Below are 20,511 nucleotides of genomic sequence, written 5' to 3'. Positions count from 1 at the left end.
CCCACAGGCAGGCGCGCGTCCCCTGCCACGCAATACCCCCCCACAGGCAGGAGCGCTTCCCCTGTCACGCAATACCCCCCAACAGGCAGGCGCGCTTCCCCTGCCACGCAATACCCCCCACAGGCAGGCGCACATCCCCTGCCACGCAATACCCCCCACAGGCAGGCGCGCTTCCCCTGCCACGCAATACCTCCCACAGGCAGGCGCGCATCCTCTGCAACGCAATACCCCCCCACAGGCAGGCGCGCTTCCCCTGCCACGCAATACCTCCCACAGGCAGGCGCGCTTCCTCTGCCACGCAATACCTCCCACAGGCAGGCGCGCATCCCCTGCCACGCAATACCCCCCACAGGCAGGCGCGCGTCCCCTGCCACGCAATACCCCCCCACAGGCAGGCGCGCTTCCCCTGCCACGCAATACCCCCCACAGGCAGGCGCGCTTCCCCTGCCACGCAATACCCCCCACAGGCAGGCGCGCGTCCCCTGTCACGCAATACCCCCCTCAGGCAGGCGCACTTCCCCTGCCACGCAATACCCCCCACAGGCAGGCGCGCTTCCCCTGCCACGCAATACCTCCCACAGGCAGGCGCGCATCCCCTGCCACGCAATACCCCCAACAGGCAGGCGCGCTTCCCCTGCCACGCAATACCCCCCCACAGGCAGGCGCGCTTCCTCTGCCACGCAATACCTCCCACAGGCAGGCGCGCTTCCCCTGCCACGCAATACCCCCCACAAGCAGGCGCGCTTCCCCTGCCACGCAATACCCCCCACAGGCAGGCGCGCTTCCTCTGCCACGCAATACCCCCCACAGGCAGGCGCACCTCCCCTGCCACGCAATACCCCCCACAGGCAGGCGCGCTTCCCCTGCCACGCAATACCCCCCACAGGCAGGCGCGCTTCCCCTGCCACGCAATACCCCCCACAGGCAGGCGCGCATCCTCTGCAACGCAATACCCCCCACAGGCAGGCGCACCTCCCCTGCCACGCAATACCCCCCACAGGCAGGCGCGCTTCCCCTGCCACGCAATACCCCCCACAGGCAGGCGCGCTTCCCCTGCCACGCAATACCCCCCACAGGCAGGCGCGCTTCCCCTGCCACGCAATACCCCCCACAGGCAGGCGCGCTTCCCCTGCCACGCAATACCTCCCACAGGCAGGCGCGCTTCCTCTGCAACGCAATACCCCCCACAGGCAGGCGCGCTTCCCCTGCCACGCAATACCCCCCACAGGCAGGCGCGCTTCCCCTGCCACGCAATACCCCCCACAGGCAGGCGCACATCCCCTGCCACGCAATACCCCCCACAGGCAGGCGCGCTTCCCCTGCCACGCAATACCCCCCACAGGCAGGCACTCATCCCCTGCCACGCAATACCCCCCACAGGCAGGCGCGCTTCCCCAGCCACGCAATACCCCCACAGGCAGGCGCGCTTCCTCTGCCACGCAATACCTCCCACAGGCAGGCACTCATCCCCTGCCACGCAATACCCCCCACAGGCAGGCGCGCTTCCCCAGCCACGCAATACCCCCCACAGGCAGGCGCACCTCCCCTGCCACGCAATACCTCCCACAGGCAGGCGCGCTTCCCCTGCCACGCAATACCTCCCACGGGCAGGCGCGCTTCCCCTGCCACGCAATACCTCCCACAGGCAGGCGCGCTTCCCCTGCCACGCAATACCTCCCACAGGCAGGCGCGCTTCCCCTGCCACGCAATACCCCCCACAGGCAGGCGCGCTTCCCCTGCCACGCAATACCTCCCACAGGCAGGCGCGCTTCCCCTGCCACGCAATACCTCCCACAGGCAGGCGCGCTTCCCCTGCCACGCAATACCCCCCACAGGCAGGCGCGCTTCCCCAGCCACGCAATACCCCCCACAGGCAGGCGCACCTCCCCTGCCACGCAATACCTCCCACAGGCAGGCGCGCTTCCCCTGCCACGCAATACCTCCCACAGGCAGGCGCGCTTCCCCTGCCACGCAATACCCCCCACAGGCAGGCGCGCTTCCCCTGCCACGCAATACCCCCCACAGGCAGGCGCGCTTCCCCTGCCACGCAATACCCCCCACAGGCAGGCGCACATCCCCTGCCACGCAATACCCCCCACAGGCAGGCGCGCTTCCCCTGCCACGCAATACCCCCCACAGGCAGGCGCGCTTCCCCAGCCACGCAATACCCCCACAGGCAGGCGCGCTTCCTCTGCCACGCAATACCCCCCACAGGCAGGCGCGCTTCCCCTGCCACGCAATACCCCCCACAGGCAGGCACTCATCCCCTGCCACGCAATACCCCCCACAGGCAGGCACTCATCCCCTGCCACGCAATACCCCCCACAGGCAGGCGCGCTTCCCCAGCCACGCAATACCCCCCACAGGCAGGCGCACCTCCCCTGCCACGCAATACCTCCCACAGGCAGGCGCGCTTCCCCTGCCACGCAATACCTCCCACAGGCAGGCGCGCTTCCCCTGCCACGCAATACCCCCCACAGGCAGGCGCGCTTCCCCTGCCACGCAATACCTCCCACAGGCAGGCGCGCTTCCCCTGCCACGCAATACCTCCCACAGGCAGGCGCGCTTCCCCTGCCACGCAATACCCCCCACAGGCAGGCGCGCTTCCCCAGCCACGCAATACCCCCCACAGGCAGGCGCACCTCCCCTGCCACGCAATACCTCCCACAGGCAGGCGCGCTTCCCCTGCCACGCAATACCTCCCACAGGCAGGCGCGCTTCCCCTGCCACGCAATACCCCCCACAGGCAGGCGCGCTTCCCCTGCCACGCAATACCCCCCACAGGCAGGCGCGCTTCCCCTGCCACGCAATACCCCCCACAGGCAGGCACTCATCCCCTGCCACGCAATACCCCCCACAGGCAGGCGGGCTTCCCCTGCCACGCAATACCCCCCACAGGCAGGCGCGCTTCCCCTGCCACGCAATACCCCCCCACAGGCAGGAGCGCTTCCCCTGTCACGCAATACCCCCCCACAGGCAGGCATGCTTCCCCTGCCACGCAATACCCCCCCACAGGCAGGCGCGCTTCCTCTGCCACGCAATACCCCCCACAGGCAGGCGCGCGTCCCCTGCCACGCAATACCCCCCAACAGGCAGGCGCGCTTCCCCTGCCACGCAATACCCCCCACAGGCAGGCGCGCGTCCCCTGCCACGCAATACCCCCCCACAGGCAGGAGCGCTTCCCCTGCCACGCAATACCCCCCACAGGCAGGCGCGCGTCCCCTGCCACGCAATACCCCCCCACAGGCAGGCGCGCTTCCCCTGCCACGCAATACCTCCCACAGGCAGGCGCACTTCCCCTGTCACGCAATACCCCCCACAGGCAGGCACTCATCCCCTGCCACGCAATACCCCCCCACAGGCAGGCACTCATCCCCTGCCACGCAATACCCCCCACAGGCAGGCGCGCTTCCTCTGCCACGCAATACCCCCCACAGGCAGGAGCGCTTCCCCTGTCACGCAATACCCCCCACAGGCAGGCGCGCTTCCCCTGCCACGCAATACCTCCCACAGGCAGGCGCGCTTCCCCTGCCACGCAATACCCCCCACAGGCAGGCGCGCGTCCCCTGCCACGCAATACCTCCCACAGGCAGGCGCGCTTCCCCTGCCACGCAATACCTCCCACAGGCAGGCGCGCGTCCCCTGCCACGCAATACCCCCCCACAGGCAGGCGCGCTTCCCCTGCCACGCAATACCCCCCACAGGCAGGCGCGCTTCCCCTGCCACGCAATACCCCCCAACAGGCAGGCGCGCTTCCCCTGCCACGCAATACCCCCCACAGGCAGGCGCGCATCCTCTGCAACGCAATACCCCCCACAGGCAGGCGCGCTTCCCCTGCCACGCAATACCCCCTACAGGCAGGCGCGCTTCCCCTGCCACGCAATACCTCCACAGGCAGGCGCGCTTCCCCTGCCACGCAATACCCCCCACAGGCAGGCGCGCTTCCCCTGCCACGCAAGACCCCACCGCAGTGCACCCGAGCCCTGCCCACTTACCGTCATCCTCATCGGCCACCTTCTCTTTGGCCTCCATGTGATGGTTGATGGGGCGTCCGGCCATCTGAGCCAGCTCCTTAATCACCTCCTCGCTGGTCAGCTTGTCGTCTATAGAGAGGAAGGCGTCCTCCAGGGCCTGCCGGTCACAATCACAGCCATTAGCCACGCTGCGGCCACACACACTGACCCGGCTATACCATCAGTGCCAGGCGGGCCAATGACACACTGTCTGACACGAAGCCCACCTTCCCACGGGGAAGAGGCAGTGTGACACGGATCCCAGATCCCTTCCCACGGGGAAGAGGCAGTGTGACACGGATCCCAGATCCCTACCCACGGGGCAGAGGCAGTGTGACAGATCCCAGATCCCTACCCACGGGGCAGAGGCAGTGTGACAGATCCCAGATCCCTACCCACGGGGCAGAGGCAGTGTGACAGATCCCAGATCCCTACCCACGGGGCAGAGGCAGTGTGACAGATCCCAGATCCCTTCCCACGGGGAAGAGGCAGTGTGACACGGATCCCAGATCCCTTCCCACGGGGCAGAGGCAGTGTGACACGGATCCCAGATCCCTTCCCACGGGGAAGAGGCAGTGTGACAGATCCCAGATCCCTTCCCACGGGGAAGAGGCAGTGTGACACGGATCCCAGATCCCTACCCACGGGGCAGAGGCAGTGTGACAGATACCAGATCCCTTCCCACGGGGAAGAGGCAGTGTGACACGGATCCCAGATCTCTTCCCACGGGGAAGAGGCAGTGTGACACGGATCCCAGATCTCTTCCCACGGGGAAGAGGCAGTGTGACACGGATCCCAGATCCCTACCCACGGGGCAGAGGCAGTGTGACAGATCCCAGATCCCTACCCACGGGGCAGAGGCAGTGTGACAGATCCCAGATCCCTACCCACGGGGCAGAGGCAGTGTGACAGATACCAGATCCCTTCCCACGGGGAAGAGGCAGTGTGACACGGATCCCAGATCTCTTCCCACGGGGCAGAGGCAGTGTGACACGGATCCCAGATCCCTTCCCACAGGGAAGAGGCAGTGTGACACGGATCCCAGATCTCTTCCCACGGGGCAGAGGCAGTGTGACAGATCCCAGATCCCTTCCCACGGGGAAGAGGCAGTGTGACACGGATCCCAGATCTCTTCCCACGGGGCAGAGGCAGTGTGACACGGATCCCAGATCCCTACCCACGGGGAAGAGGCAGTGTGACACGGATCCCAGATCCCTTCCCACGGGGAAGAGGCAGTGTGACACGGATCCCAGATCCCTTCCAACGGGGAAGAGGCAGTGTGACACGGATCCCTTCCCACGGGGAAGAGGCAGTGTGACACGGATCCCAGATCCCTTCCCACGGGGAAGAGGCAGTGTGACACGGATCCCTTCCCACGGGGAAGAGGCAGTGTGACACGGATCCCAGATCCCTTCCCACGGGGAAGAGGCAGTGTGACACGGATCCCAGATCCCTTCCCACGGGGAAGAGGCAGTGTGACACGGATCCCAGATCCCTTCCCACGGGGCAGAGGCAGTGTGACAGATCCCAGATCCCTTCCCACGGGGAAGAGGCAGTGTGACACGGATCCCAGATCTCTTCCCACGGGGCAGAGGCAGTGTGACACGGATCCCAGATCCCTACCCACGGGGAAGAGGCAGTGTGACACGGATCCCAGATCCCTTCCCACGGGGAAGAGGCAGTGTGACACGGATCCCAGATCCCTTCCAACGGGGAAGAGGCAGTGTGACACGGATCCCAGATCCCTTCCCACGGGGAAGAGGCAGTGTGACACGGATCCCAGATCCCTTCCAACGGGGAAGAGGCAGTGTGACACGGATCGCAGCCCACGGGGAAGAGGCAGGGTGACACGGATCCCAGATCCCTACCAACGGGGAAGAGGCAGTGTGACACGGATCGCAGCCCACGGGGAAGAGGCAGTGTGACACGGATCCCAGATCCCTTCCAACGGGGAAGAGGCAGTGTGACACGGATCCCTTCCCACGGGGAAGAGGCAGTGTGACACGGATCCCTTCCCACGGGGAAGAGGCAGTGTGACACGGATCCCTTCCCACGGGGAAGAGGCAGTGTGACACGGATCCCTTCCCACGGGGAAGAGGCAGTGTGACACGGATCCCTTCCCACGGGGAAGAGGCAGTGTGACACGGATCCCTTCCCACGGGGAAGAGGCAGTGTGACACGGATCCCTTCCCACGGGGAAGAGGCAGTGTGACACGGATCCCTTCCCACGGGGAAGAGGCAGTGTGACACGGATCCCTTCCCACGGGGAAGAGGCAGTGTGACACGGATCCCTTCCCACGGGGAAGAGGCAGTGTGACACGGATCCCTTCCCACGGGGAAGAGGCAGTGTGACACGGATCCCTTCCCACGGGGAAGAGGCAGTGTGACACGGATCCCTTCCCACGGGGAAGAGGCAGTGTGACACGGATCCCTTCCCACGGGGAAGAGGCAGGGTGACACGGATCCCTTCCCACGGGGAAGAGGCAGGGTGACACGGATCCCTTCCCACGGGGAAGAGGCAGTGTGACACGGATCCCTTCCCACGGGGAAGAGGCAGGGTGACACGGATCCCTTCCCACGGGGAAGAGGCAGTGTGACACGGATCTGTCTCCTGAAGTCACTCAGTTATTGAGTATCCTGACACTTCGCTATCACAACCTTGCGCAAAGTGTGCCACAAAACAAGACAAATATGCCGCAGCCACTAGACACGGATGTGAGAGGCAGTGTGCCACGGATGAGAGGCAGTGTGCCACGGATGAGAGGCAGTGTGCCACGGATGTGAAAGGGGGCTTTGCTGTGCAAACTTGTGGAATACCAAGAGACAGAGGGGACAGCCGCAGGAAATCCCGCCTCCCAAGCCCCAGATCAACATGTTTACTAACGGACATGAAGGGTTAAATATTTGATCCCTTCCCCCTTACAATAACCCAAATGTGACCCCTTAACCCTGTCACTGCCATTTGTACACATTGCCCCTAGGAGGGACTGACCCCTTAACCATGTCACTGCCATTACTACACTTTGCCCCTAGGAGGGACAGACCCCTTAACCCTGTCACTGCCATTAGTACACTTTGCCCCTAGGAGAGACTGACCCCTTAACCCTGTCACTGCCATTAGTACACTTTGCCCCTAGGAGGCACTGACCCCTTAACCATGTCACTGCCATTAGTACACTTTGCCCCTAGGAGAGACTGACCCCTTAACCCTGTCACTGCCATTAGTACACTTTGCCCCTAGGAGGCACTGACCCCTTAACCATGTCACTGCCATTAGTACACTTTGCTCCTAGGAGGGACTGACCCCTTAACCCTGTCACTGACATTAGTACACTTTGCCCCTAGGAGGGACTGACCCCGTAACCCTGTCACTGACATTAGTACACTTTGCCCCTAGGAGAGACTGACCCCTTAACCATGTCACTGCCATTAGTACACTTTGCCCCTAGGAGGGACTGCCCCCTTAACCCTGTCACTGCCATTAGTACACACTGCCCCTGGGCGGGACTGACTCCTTAACCCTGTCACTGCCATTAGTACACTTTGCCCCTAGGAGGGACTGACCCCTTAACCCTGTCACTGCCATAAGTACACTTTGCCCCTAGGAGGGACTGACTCCTTAACCCTGTCACTGCCATTAGTACACTTTGCCCCTAGGAGGGACTGACCCCTTAACCCTGTCACTGCCATAAGTACACTTTGCCCCTAGGAGGGACTGACTCCTTAACCCTGTCACTGCCATTAGTACACTTTGCCCCTAGGAGGGACTGACCCCTTAACCCTGTCACTGCCATAAGTACACTTTGCCCCTAGGAGGGACTGACTCCTTAACCCTGTCACTGCCATTAGTACACTTTGCCCCTAGGAGGGACTGACCCCTTAACCCTGTCACTGCCATTAGTACACTTTGCCCCTAGGAGGGACTGACCCCTTAACCCTGTCACTGCCATTAGCACACTTTGCTCCTAGGAGGGACTGACCCCTTAACCCTGTCACTGCCATTAGTACACTTTGCTCCTAGGAGGGACTGATCCCTTAACCCTGTCACTGCCATTAGTACACAGTGCGCCTAGGAGGGACTGATCCCTTAACCCTGTCACTGCCATTAGTACACTTTGCCCCTGGGCGGGACTGAACCCTAAACCCCGTCACTGCCATTAGCACCCTTTGCCCCTGGGCGGGACTGACCCCTTAACCCTGTCACTGCCATTAGCACACTTTGCCCCTAGGAGGGACTGACCCCTTAACCCTGTCACTGCCATTAGTACACAGTGCGCCTAGGAGGGACTGACCCCTTAACCCTGTCACTGCCATTAGTACACTTTGCCCCTAGGAGGGACTGATCCCTTAACCCCGTCACTGCCATTAGCACCCTTTGCCCCTAGGAGAGACTGACCCCTTAACCCTGTCACTGCCATTAGTACACTTTGCCCCTAGGAGGGACTGACCCCTTAACCCTGTCACTGCCATTAGTACACTTTGCCCCTAGGAGGGACTGACCCCTTAACCCTGTCACTGCCATTAGTACACTTTGCTCCTAGGAGGGACTGACCCCTTAACCCTGTCACTGCCATTAGTACACTTTGCTCCTAGGAGGGACTGATCCCTTAACCCTGTCACTGCCATTAGCACCCTTTGCCCCTGGGCGGGACTGACCCCTTAACCATGTCACTGCCATTAGCACACTTTGCCCCTAGGAGGGACTGACCCCTTAACCCTGTCACTGCCATTAGTACACAGTGCGCCTAGGAGGGACTGACCCCTTAACCCTGTCACTGCCATTAGTACACTTTGCCCCTAGGAGGGACTGATCCCTTAACCCCGTCACTGCCATTAGCACCCTTTGCCCCTAGGAGAGACTGACCCCTTAACCCTGTCACTGCCATTAGTACACTTTGCCCCTAGGAGGGACTGACTCCTTAACCCTGTCACTGCCATTAGTACACTTTGCCCCTAGGAGGGACTGACTCCTTAACCCTCTCACTGCCATTAGTACACTTTGCCCCTAGGAGGGACTGACCCCTTAACCCTGTCACTGCCATTAGTACACTTTGCCCCTAGGAGGGACTGACTCCTTAACCCTCTCACTGCCATTAGTACACTTTGCCCCTAGGAGGGACTGACCCCTTAACCCTGTCACTGCCATTAGTACACTTTGCCCCTAGGAGGGACTGACCCCTTAACCCTGTCACTGCCATTAGTACACTTTGCCCCTAGGAGGGACTGACCCCTTAACCCTGTCACTGCCATTAGTACACTTTGCTCCTAGGAGGGACTGACCCCTTAACCCTGTCACTGCCATTAGTACACTTTGCTCCTAGGAGGGACTGATCCCTTAACCCTGTCACTGCCATTAGTACACAATGCCCCTAGGAGGGACTGACCCCTTAACCCTGTCACTGCCATTAGTACACTTTGCCCCTGGGCGGTACTGACCCCTTAACCCCGTCACTGCCATTAGCACCCTTTGCCCCTGGGCGGGACTGACCCCTTAACCCTGTCACTGCCATTAGTACACTTTGCCCCTAGGAGTGACTGACTCCTTAACCCTGTCACTGCCATTAGTACACTTTGCCCCTAGGAGGGACTGACTCCTTAACCCTCTCACTGCCATTAGTACACTTTGCCCCTAGGAGGGACTGACCCCTTAACCCTGTCACTGCCATTAGTACACTTTGCCCCTAGGAGGGACTGATCCCTTAACCCTGTCACTGCCATTAGTACACTTTGCCCCTGGGCGGGACTGACCCCTTAACCCCGTCACTGCCATTAGCACACTTAGGCCCTAGGAGGGACTGACCCCTTAATCCCGTCACTGCCATTAGCACACTTTGCCCCTAGGAGGGACTGACCCCTTAACCCTGTCACTGCCATTAGCACACTTTGCTTTGCCCTAGGAGGGACTGACCCCTTAACCCTGTCACTGCCATTAGTACACAGTGCGCCTAGGAGGGACTGATCCCATAACCCTGTCACTGCCATTAGTACACTTTGCCCCTAGGAGGGACTGACCCCTTAACCCTGTCACTGCCATTAGCACACTTAGGCCCTAGGAGGGACTGACCCCTTAATCCCGTCACTGCCATTAGCACACTTTGCCCCTAGGAGGGACTGACCCCTTAACCCTGTCACTGCCATTAGCACACTTTGCTTTGCCCTAGGAGGGACTGACCCCTTAACCCTGTCACTGCCATTAGTACACAGTGCGCCTAGGAGGGACTGATCCCATAACCCTGTCACTGCCATTAGTACACTTTGCCCCTGGGCGGCACTGACCCCTTAACCCCGTCACTGCCATTAGCACCCTTTGCCCCTGGGCGGCACTGACCCCTTAACCCCGTCACTGCCAGTAGCACCCTTTGCCCCTAGGAGGGACTGACCCCTTAACCCCGTCACTGCCAGTAGCACCCTTTGCCCCTGGGCGGCCATGCCTTGGCAGCGGGGCAGACTGGGCGCTCTCACCTTGTGCAGCTTCCCCTCCCGGTACGCCTTCTGCTCTCGGATGATCTCTGGGAGATATTTGGCACAATACAAAGCCACCTCCTCCCCTGCAAGAGAAGAGCCCATTAATCCCAACCAGAACCGACCCGATACAGGATATTCATAGCATTAATCCCAGCAGCACCGACCCGATACTGAGCCCGGCATTCTGCCCGTGTCAGGATATACATAGCATTAATCCCAGCAGCACCGACCCGATACTGAGCCCGGCATTCTGCCCGTGTCAGGATATACATAGCATTAATCCCAGCAGCACCGACCCGATACTGAGCCCGGCATTCTGCCCGTGTCAGGATATACATAGCATTAATCCCAGCAGCACCGACCCGATACTGAGCCCGGCATTCTGCCCGTGTCAGGATATACATAGCATTAATCCCAGCAGCACCGACCCGATACTGAGCCCGGCATTCTGCCCGTGTCAGGATATACATAGCATTAATCCCAGCAGCACCGACCCGATACTGAGCCCGGCATTCTGCCCGTGTCAGGATATACATAGCATTAATCCCAGCAGCACCGACCCGATACTGAGCCCGGCATTCTGCCCGTGTCAGGATATACATAGCATTAATCCCAGCAGCACCGACCCGATACTGAGCCCGGCATTCTGCCCGTGTCAGGATATTCATAGCATTAATCCCAATCAGAACCGACCCGATACAGGATATTCATAGCATTAATCCCAGGCCAGCACCGACCCGATACTGAGCCCGGCATTCTGCCCGTGTCAGGATATACATAGCATTAATCCCAATCAGAACCGACCCGATACAGGATATACATAGCATTAATCCCAGCAGCACCGACCCGATACTGAGCCCGGCATTCTGCCCGTGTCAGGATATTCATAGCATTAATCCCAATCAGAACCGACCCGATACAGGATATACATAGCATTAATCCCAGCAGCACCGACCCGATACTGAGCCCGGCATTCTGCCCGTGTCAGGATATACATAGCATTAATCCCAGCAGCACCGACCCGATACTGAGCCCGGCATTCTGCCCGTGTCAGGATATACATAGCATTAATCCCAGCAGCACCGACCCGATACTGAGCCCGGCATTCTGCCCGTGTCAGGATATACATAGCATTAATCCCAGCAGCACCGACCCGATACTGAGCCCGGCATTCTGCCCGTGTCAGGATATACATAGCATTAATCCCAGCAGCACCGACCCGATACTGAGCCCGGCATTCTGCCCGTGTCAGGATATACATAGCATTAATCCCAGCAGCACCGACCCGATACTGAGCCCGGCATTCTGCCCGTGTCAGGATATACATAGCATTAATCCCAGGCCAGCACCGACCCGATACTGAGCCCGGCATTCTGCCCGTGTCAGGATATACATAGCATTAATCCCAGGCCAGCACCGACCCGATACTGAGCCCGGCATTCTGCCCGTGTCAGGATATACATAGCATTAATCCCAGCAGCACCGACCCGATACTGAGCCCGGCATTCTGCCCGTGTCAGGATATACATAGCATTAATCCCAGCAGCACCGACCCGATACTGAGCCCGGCATTCTGCCCGTGTCAGGATATACATAGCATTAATCCCAGCAGCACCGACCCGATACTGAGCCCGGCATTCTGCCCGTGTCAGGATATACATAGCATTAATCCCAGCAGCACCGACCCGATACTGAGCCCGGCATTCTGCCCGTGTCAGGATATACATAGCATTAATCCCAGCAGCACCGACCCGATACTGAGCCCGGCATTCTGCCCGTGTCAGGATATACATAGCATTAATCCCAGCAGCACCGACCCGATACTGAGCCCGGCATTCTGCCCGTGTCAGGATATACATAGCATTAATCCCAGCAGCACCGACCCGATACTGAGCCCGGCATTCTGCCCGTGTCAGGATATACATAGCATTAATCCCAGCAGCACCGACCCGATACTGAGCCCGGCATTCTGCCCGTGTCAGGATATACATAGCATTAATCCCAGCAGCACCGACCCGATACTGAGCCCGGCATTCTGCCCGTGTCAGGATATACATAGCATTAATCCCAGGCCAGCACCGACCCGATACTGAGCCCGGCATTCTGCCCGTGTCAGGATATACATAGCATTAATCCCAGGCCAGCACCGACCCGATACTGAGCCCGGCATTCTGCCCGTGTCAGGATATACATAGCATTAATCCCAGCAGCACCGACCCGATACTGAGCCCGGCATTCTGCCCGTGTCAGGATATACATAGCATTAATCCCAGCAGCACCGACCCGATACTGAGCCCGGCATTCTGCCCGTGTCAGGATATACATAGCATTAATCCCAGCAGCACCGACCCGATACTGAGCCCGGCATTCTGCCCGTGTCAGGATATACATAGCATTAATCCCAGCAGCACCGACCCGATACTGAGCCCGGCATTCTGCCCGTGTCAGGATATACATAGCATTAATCCAGCAGCACCGACCCGATACTGAGCCCGGCATTCTGCCCGTGTCAGGATGTGACGGAGGATGTGAGCAGAGAGATGCGTGGCTACTCCGTGGCTTCTGCTTCTCCTGGAGCATCACACATCAGGAAGTCAGTGTGTGGCGGTGTGAGCATCACACATCAGGAAGTCAGTGTGTGGCGGTGTGAGCATCACACATCAGGAAGTCAGTGTGTGGCGGTGTGAGCATCACACATCAGGAAGTCAGTGTGTGGCGGTGTGAGCATCACACATCAGGAAGTGAGTGTGTGGCGGTGTGAGCATCACACATCAGGAAGTCAGTGTGTGGCGGTGTGAGCATCACACATCAGGAAGTGAGTGTGTGGCGGTGTGAGCATCACACATCAGGAAGTCAGTGTGTGGCGGTGTGAGCATCACACATCAGGAAGTCAGTGTGTGGCGGTGTGAACATCACAAATCAGGAAGTCAGTGTGTGGCGGTGTGAGCATCACACATCAGGAAGTAGTGTGTGGCGGTGTGAGCATCACACATCAGGAAGTCAGTGTGTGGCGGTAGTGAACATCACAAATCAGGAAGTCAGTGTGTGGCGGTGTGAGCATCACACATCAGGAAGTGAGTGTGTGGCGGTGTGAGCATCACACATCAGGAAGTCAGTGTGTGGCTGTGTGAGCATCACACATCAGGAAGTCAGTGTGTGGCGGTGTGAGCATCACACATCAGGAAGTCAGTGTGTGGCGGTGTGAGCATCACACATCAGGAAGTCAGTGTGTGGCGGTGTGAGCATCACACATCAGGAAGTCAGTGTGTGGCGGTGTGAGCATCACACATCAGGAAGTCAGTGTGTGGCGGTGTGAGCATCACACATCAGGAAGTCAGTGTGTGTGGCGGGTGTGAGCATCACACATCAGGAAGTCAGTGTGTGGCGGTGTGAGCATCACACATCAGGAAGTCAGTGTGTGGCGGTGTGAGCATCACACATCAGGAAGTCAGTGTGTGGCGGTGTGAGCATCACACATCAGGAAGTCAGTGTGTGGCGGTGTGAGCATCACACATCAGGAAGTCAGTGTGTGGCGGTGTGAGCATCACACATCAGGAAGTCAGTGTGTGGCGGTGTGAGCATCACACATCAGGAAGTCAGTGTGTGGCGGTGTGAGCATCACACATCAGGAAGTCAGTGTGTGGCGGTGTGAGCATCACACATCAGGAAGTCAGTGTGTGGCGGTGTGAGCATCACACATCAGGAAGTCAGTGTGTGGCGGTGTGAGCATCACACATCAGGAAGTCAGTGTGTGGCGGTGTGAGCATCACACATCAGGAAGTCAGTGTGTGGCGGTGTGAGCATCACACATCAGGAAGTCAGTGTGTGGCGGTGTGAGCATCACACATCAGGAAGTCAGTGTGTGGCGGTGTGAGCATCACACATCAGGAAGTCAGTGTGTGGCGGTGTGAGCATCACACATCAGGAAGTCAGTGTGTGGCGGTGTGAGCATCACACATCAGGAAGTCAGTGTGTGGCGGTGTGAGCATCACACATCAGGAAGTCAGTGTGTGGCGGTGTGAGCATCACACATCAGGAAGTCAGTGTGTGGCGGTGTGAGCATCACACATCAGGAAGTCAGTGTGTGGCGGTGTGAGCATCACACATCAGGAAGTCAGTGTGTGGCGGTGTGAGCATCACACATCAGGAAGTCAGTGTGTGGCGGTGTGAGCATCACACATCAGGAAGTCAGTGTGTGGCGGTGTGAGCATCACACATCAGGAAGTCAGTGTGTGGCGGTGTGAGCATCACACATCAGGAAGTCAGTGTGTGGCGGTGTGAGCATCACACATCAGGAAGTCAGTGTGTGGCGGTGTGAGCATCACACATCAGGAAGTCAGTGTGTGGCGGTGTGAGCATCACACATCAGGAAGTCAGTGTGTGGCGGTGTGAGCATCACACATCAGGAAGTCAGTGTGTGGCGGTGTGAGCATCACACATCAGGAAGTCAGTGTGTGGCGGTGTGAGCATCACACATCAGGAAGTCAGTGTGTGGCGGTGTGAGCATCACACATCAGGAAGTCAGTGTGTGGCGGTGTGAGCATCACACATCAGGAAGTCAGTGTGTGGCGGTGTGAGCATCACACATCAGGAAGTCAGTGTGTGGCGGTGTGAGCATCACACATCAGGAAGTCAGTGTGTGGCGGTGTGAGCATCACACATCAGGAAGTCAGTGTGTGGCGGTGTGAGCATCACACATCAGGAAGTCAGTGTGTGGCGGTGGTGAGCATCACACATCAGGAAGTCAGTGTGTGGCGGTGTGAGCATCACACATCAGGAAGTCAGTGTGTGGCGGTGTGAGCATCACACATCAGGAAGTCAGTGTGTGGCGTGTGAGCATCACACATCAGGAAGTCAGTGTGTGGCGGTGTGAGCATCACACATCAGGAAGTCAGTGTGTGGCGGTGGTGAGCATCACACATCAGGAAGTGAGTGTGTGGCGGTGTGAGCATCACACATCAGGAAGTGAGTGTGTGGCGGTGTGAGCATCACACATCAGGAAGTGCAGTGTGTGGCGGTGTGAGCATCACACATCAGGAAGTGAGTGTGTGGCGGTGTGAGCATCACACATCAGGAAGTGAGTGTGTGGCGGTGTGAGCATCACACATCAGGAAGTGAGTGGTGTGGCGGTGTGAGCATCACACATCAGGAAGTCAGTGTGTGGCGGTGTGAGCATCACACATCAGGAAGTGAGTGTGTGGCGGTGTGAGCATCACACATCAGGAAGTGAGTGTGTGGCGGTGTGAGCATCACACATCAGGAAGTGAGTGTGTGGCGGTGTGAGCATCACACATCAGGAAGTGAGTGTGTGGCGGTGTGAGCATCACACATCAGGAAGTCAGTGTGTGGCGGTGTGAGCATCACACATCAGGAAGTCAGTGTGTGGCGGTGTGAGCATCACACATCAGGAAGTCAGTGTGTGGCGGTGTGAGCATCACACATCAGGAAGTCAGTGTGTGGCGGTGTGAGCATCACACATCAGGAAGTCAGTGTGTGGCGGTGTGAGCATCACACATCAGGAAGTGAGGTGTGTGGCGGTGTGAGCATCACACATCAGGAAGTCAGTGTGCTGAGGTGTGAGCATCACACATCAGGAAGTCAGTGTGTGGCGGTGTGAGCATCACACATCAGGAAGTCAGTGTGTGGCGGTGTGAGCATCACACATCAGGAAGTCAGTGTGTGGCGGTGTGAGCATCACACATCAGGAAGTCAGTGTGTGGCGGTGTGAGCATCACACATCAGGAAGTCAGTGTGTGGCGGTGTGAGCATCACACATCAGGAAGTCAGTGTGTGGCGGTGTGAGCATCACACATCAGGAAGTCAGTGTGTGGCGGTGTGAGCATCACACATCAGGAAGTCAGTGTGTGGCGGTGTGAGCATCACACATCAGGAAGTCAGTGTGTGGCGGTGTGAGCATCACACATCAGGAAGTCAGTGTGTGGCGGGTGTGAGCATCACACATCAGGAAGTCAGTGTGTGGCGGTGTGAGCATCACACATCAGGAAGTCAGTGTGTGTGGCGGTGTGAGCATCACACATCAGGAAGTCAGTGTGTGGCGGTGTGAGCATCACACATCAGGAAGTGAGTGTGTGGCGGTGTGAGCATCACACATCAGGAAGTGCAGTGTGTGGCGGTGTGAGCATCACACATCAGGAAGTGAGTGTGTGGCGGTGTGAGCATCACACATCAGGAAGTGAGTGTGTGGCGGTGTGAGCATCACACATCAGGAAGTGAGTGTGTGGCGGTGTGAGCATCACACATCAGGAAGTCAGTGTGTGGCGGTGTGAGCATCACACATCAGGAAGTCAGTGTGTGGCGGGTGTGAGCATCACACATCAGGAAGTCAGTGTGTGGCGGTGTGAGCATCACACATCAGGAAGTCAGTGTGTGGCGGTGTGTGAGCATCACACATCAGGAAGTCAGTGTGTGGCGGTGTGAGCATCACACATCAGGAAGTGAGTGTGTGGCGGTGTGAGCATCACACATCAGGAAGTCAGTGTGTGGCGGTGTGAGCATCACACATCAGGAAGTCAGTGTGTGGCGGTGTGAGCATCACACATCAGGAAGTCAGTGTGTGGCGGTGTGAGCATCACACATCAGGAAGTGAGTGTGTGGCGGTGTGAGCATCACACATCAGGAAGTCAGTGTGTGGCGGTGTGAGCATCACACATCAGGAAGTCAGTGTGTGGCGGTGTGAGCATCACACACCAGGAAGTCAGTGTGTGGCGGTGTGAGCATCACACATCAGGAAGTCAGTGTGTGGCGGGTGTGAGCATCACACATCAGGAAGTCAGTGTGTGGCGGTGTGAGCATCACACATCAGGAAGTCAGTGTGTGGCGGTGTGAGCATCACACATCAGGAAGTCAGTGTGTGGCGGTGTGAGCATCACACATCAGGAAGTCAGTGTGTGGCGGTGTGAGCATCACACATCAGGAAGTCAGTGTGTGGCGGTGTGAGCATCACACATCAGGAAGTCAGTGTGTGGCGGTGTGAGCATCACACATCAGGAAGTCAGTGTGTGGCTGTGTGATCATTACACATCAGGAAGTCAGTGTGTGGCGGTGTGAGCATCACACATCAGGAAGTCAGTGTGTGGCTGTGTGAGCATCACACATCAGGAAGTCAGTGTGTGGCTGTGTGAGCATCACACATCAGGAAGTCAGTGTGTGGCGGTGTGAGCATCACACATCAGGAAGTCAGTGTGTGGCGGTGTGAGCATCACACATCAGGAAGTCAGTGTGTGGCGGTGTGAGTATCACACATCAGGAAGTCAGTGTGTGGCGGTGTGTGAGCATCACACATCAGGAAGTGAGTGTGTGGCGGTGTGAGCATCACACATCAGGAAGTCAGTGTGTGGCGGTGTGAGCATCACACATCAGGAAGTCAGTGTGTGGCGGTGTGAGCATCACACAATCAGGAAGTGAGTGTGTGGCGGTGTGAGCATCACACATCAGGAAGTCAGTGTGTGGCGGTGTGAGCATCACACATCAGGAAGTGAGTGTGTGGCGGTGTGAGCATCACACATCAGGAAGTCAGTGTGTGGCGGTGTGAGCATCACACATCAGGAAGTCAGTGTGTGGCGGTGTGAGCATCACACATCAGGAAGTGAGTGTGTGGCGGTGTGAGCATCACACATCAGGAAGTCAGTGTGTGGCGGTGTGAGCATCACACATCAGGAAGTCAGTGTGTGGCGGTGTGAGCATCACACATCAGGAAGTGAGTGTGTGGCGGTGTGAGCATCACACATCAGGAAGTCAGTGTGTGGCGGTGTGAGCATCACACATCAGGAAGTCAGTGTGTGGCGGTGTGAGCATCACACATCAGGAAGTAATGCATCATCACCTCCACTGAAGGGCCAGCAACATATGGCCGCTAAGGGACCATTGTCACAGCGGCTCCTGATTGGAGGAAGCAGGGGGAGAGTAAGTTACCTCCGTGTCCATCGTAGACGGAGAACATGGCGGTCTCGCTGTCCAGCTCCGGGATACAGTTGTGAGCGTCCTGCAAACAGAACAGAGTCAGCAGGATCAGACAAGGGAGGCAGAGCGCAGTGTCATGTGCGCACACACACACACACACACACACACACACACACACACACACACGGTGTAATATGTCATGTACACACACACACACACACACACACACACACACACACACACACACAGTAATATGTCATGTGCGCACACACACACACGGTGTAATATGTCATGTACACACACACACACACACACACACACACACACACACACACACACACACACACACACACTAATATGTCATGTGCGCACACACACACACGGTGTAATATGTCATACACACGCGCAGTGTCATGTGCGCACACACACACGGTGTAATATGTCACACACACACACACACACACACACACACACACACACACACACACACACGGTGTAATATGTCATGTACACACACACACACACACACACACACACGGTGTAATATGTCATGTGTACACACACACACTGTGTAATATGTCATGTGTACACACACACACACACACGTGTAATATGTCATGTGTTATTCACCTGAGGTTGTATTTACCTCATTTTTAGACCTGCTAAGGAACAGATGATTGTTATTATGTCCTGGGAATTCAAAGAGGGTGCACTTTTACACGTGTGTAACACACACACACACACACACACACACACACACACACACACACACACACACACACACACACACACACACACACTGCATGGCAGAGTAGTATATACACACAGTATATATACACACCTCCATGGACACCCTCCAGCCCTGCATGGCGGAGTAGTATATACACACACACACACACCTCCATGGACACCCTCCAGCCCTGCATGGCGGAGTAGTATATACACACACACGGTATATACACACACACACACACACACCTCCATGGACACCCTCCAGCCCTGCATGGCGGAGTAGTATATACACACACACGGTATATACACACACACACCTCCATGGACACCCTGCAGCCCTGCATGGCGGAGTAGTATACACACACACACACACACACACACACACACACACACACACACACACACACACACACGGTATATACACACACACCTCCATGGACACCCTCCAGCCCTGCATGGCAGAGTAGTATATACACACACACACGGTATATATACACACACACACACACACACACACGGTATATATACACACACACACACACACACAGTATATACACACACGGTATATATACACATACACACCTCCATGGACACCCTCCAGCCCTGCATGGCGGAGTAGTATATACACACACACGGTATATATACACACACACACACACCTCCATGGACACCCTCCAGCCCTGCATGGCGGAGTAGTATATACACACACACACACGGTATATACACACATACACACCTCCATGGACACCCTCCAGCCCTGCATGGCGGAGTAGTATATACACACATACACACCTACATGGACACCCTCCAGCCCTGCACGGCGGAGTAGTATATACACACACACACGGTGTAATATGTCATACACACGCGCAGTGTCATGTGCGCACACACACACGGTGTAATATGTCACACACACACACACACACACACACACACACACACACGGTGTAATATGTCATGTACACACACACACACACACACGGTGTAATATGTCATGTGTACACACACACACTGTGTAATATGTCATGTGTACACACACACACACGTGTAATATGTCATGTGTTATTCACCTGAGGTTGTATTTACCTCATTTTTAGACCTGCTAAGGAACAGATGATTGTTATTATGTCCTGGGAATTCAAAGAGGGTGCACTTTTACACGTGTGTAACACACACACACACACACACTGCATGGCAGAGTAGTATATACACACAGTATATATACACACCTCCATGGACACCCTCCAGCCCTGCATGGCGGAGTAGTATATACACACACACCTCCATGGACACCCTCCAGCCCTGCATGGCGGAGTAGTATATACACACACACGGTATATACACACACACACACCTCCATGGACACCCTCCAGCCCTGCAT

The 20,511-nt window shown here is 57.4% G+C and overlaps 1 protein-coding gene across 1 annotated transcript in view; it reads right to left on the bottom strand.

Annotated features, from left to right (window-relative positions):
• PPM1G (protein phosphatase, Mg2+/Mn2+ dependent 1G) overlaps window positions 1-20,511 on the bottom strand; it is a gene marked incomplete at its 3' end in the record, with an annotated part of 40,577 nt that overhangs the window by 12,509 nt on the left and 7,557 nt on the right. The window contains exons 2-4 of the mRNA XM_075584623.1: window positions 18,411-18,480; window positions 10,476-10,561; window positions 3,996-4,131 (exon numbers count right to left, since the gene is read on the bottom strand). Of these exons, the coding sequence (XP_075440738.1) occupies window positions 3,996-4,131; window positions 10,476-10,561; window positions 18,411-18,480 (292 nt within the window). The remainder of the gene's footprint in view (window positions 1-3,995; window positions 4,132-10,475; window positions 10,562-18,410; window positions 18,481-20,511) is intronic.

The sequence above is a fragment of the Ascaphus truei genome, unplaced genomic scaffold (assembly GCF_040206685.1).
Source record: "Ascaphus truei isolate aAscTru1 unplaced genomic scaffold, aAscTru1.hap1 HAP1_SCAFFOLD_685, whole genome shotgun sequence".
Classification (NCBI taxonomy): domain Eukaryota; kingdom Metazoa; phylum Chordata; class Amphibia; order Anura; family Ascaphidae; genus Ascaphus; species Ascaphus truei.
Note: the sequence above shows the minus strand (reverse complement) of the source record. Positions and strands in the feature narration are given on the sequence as shown.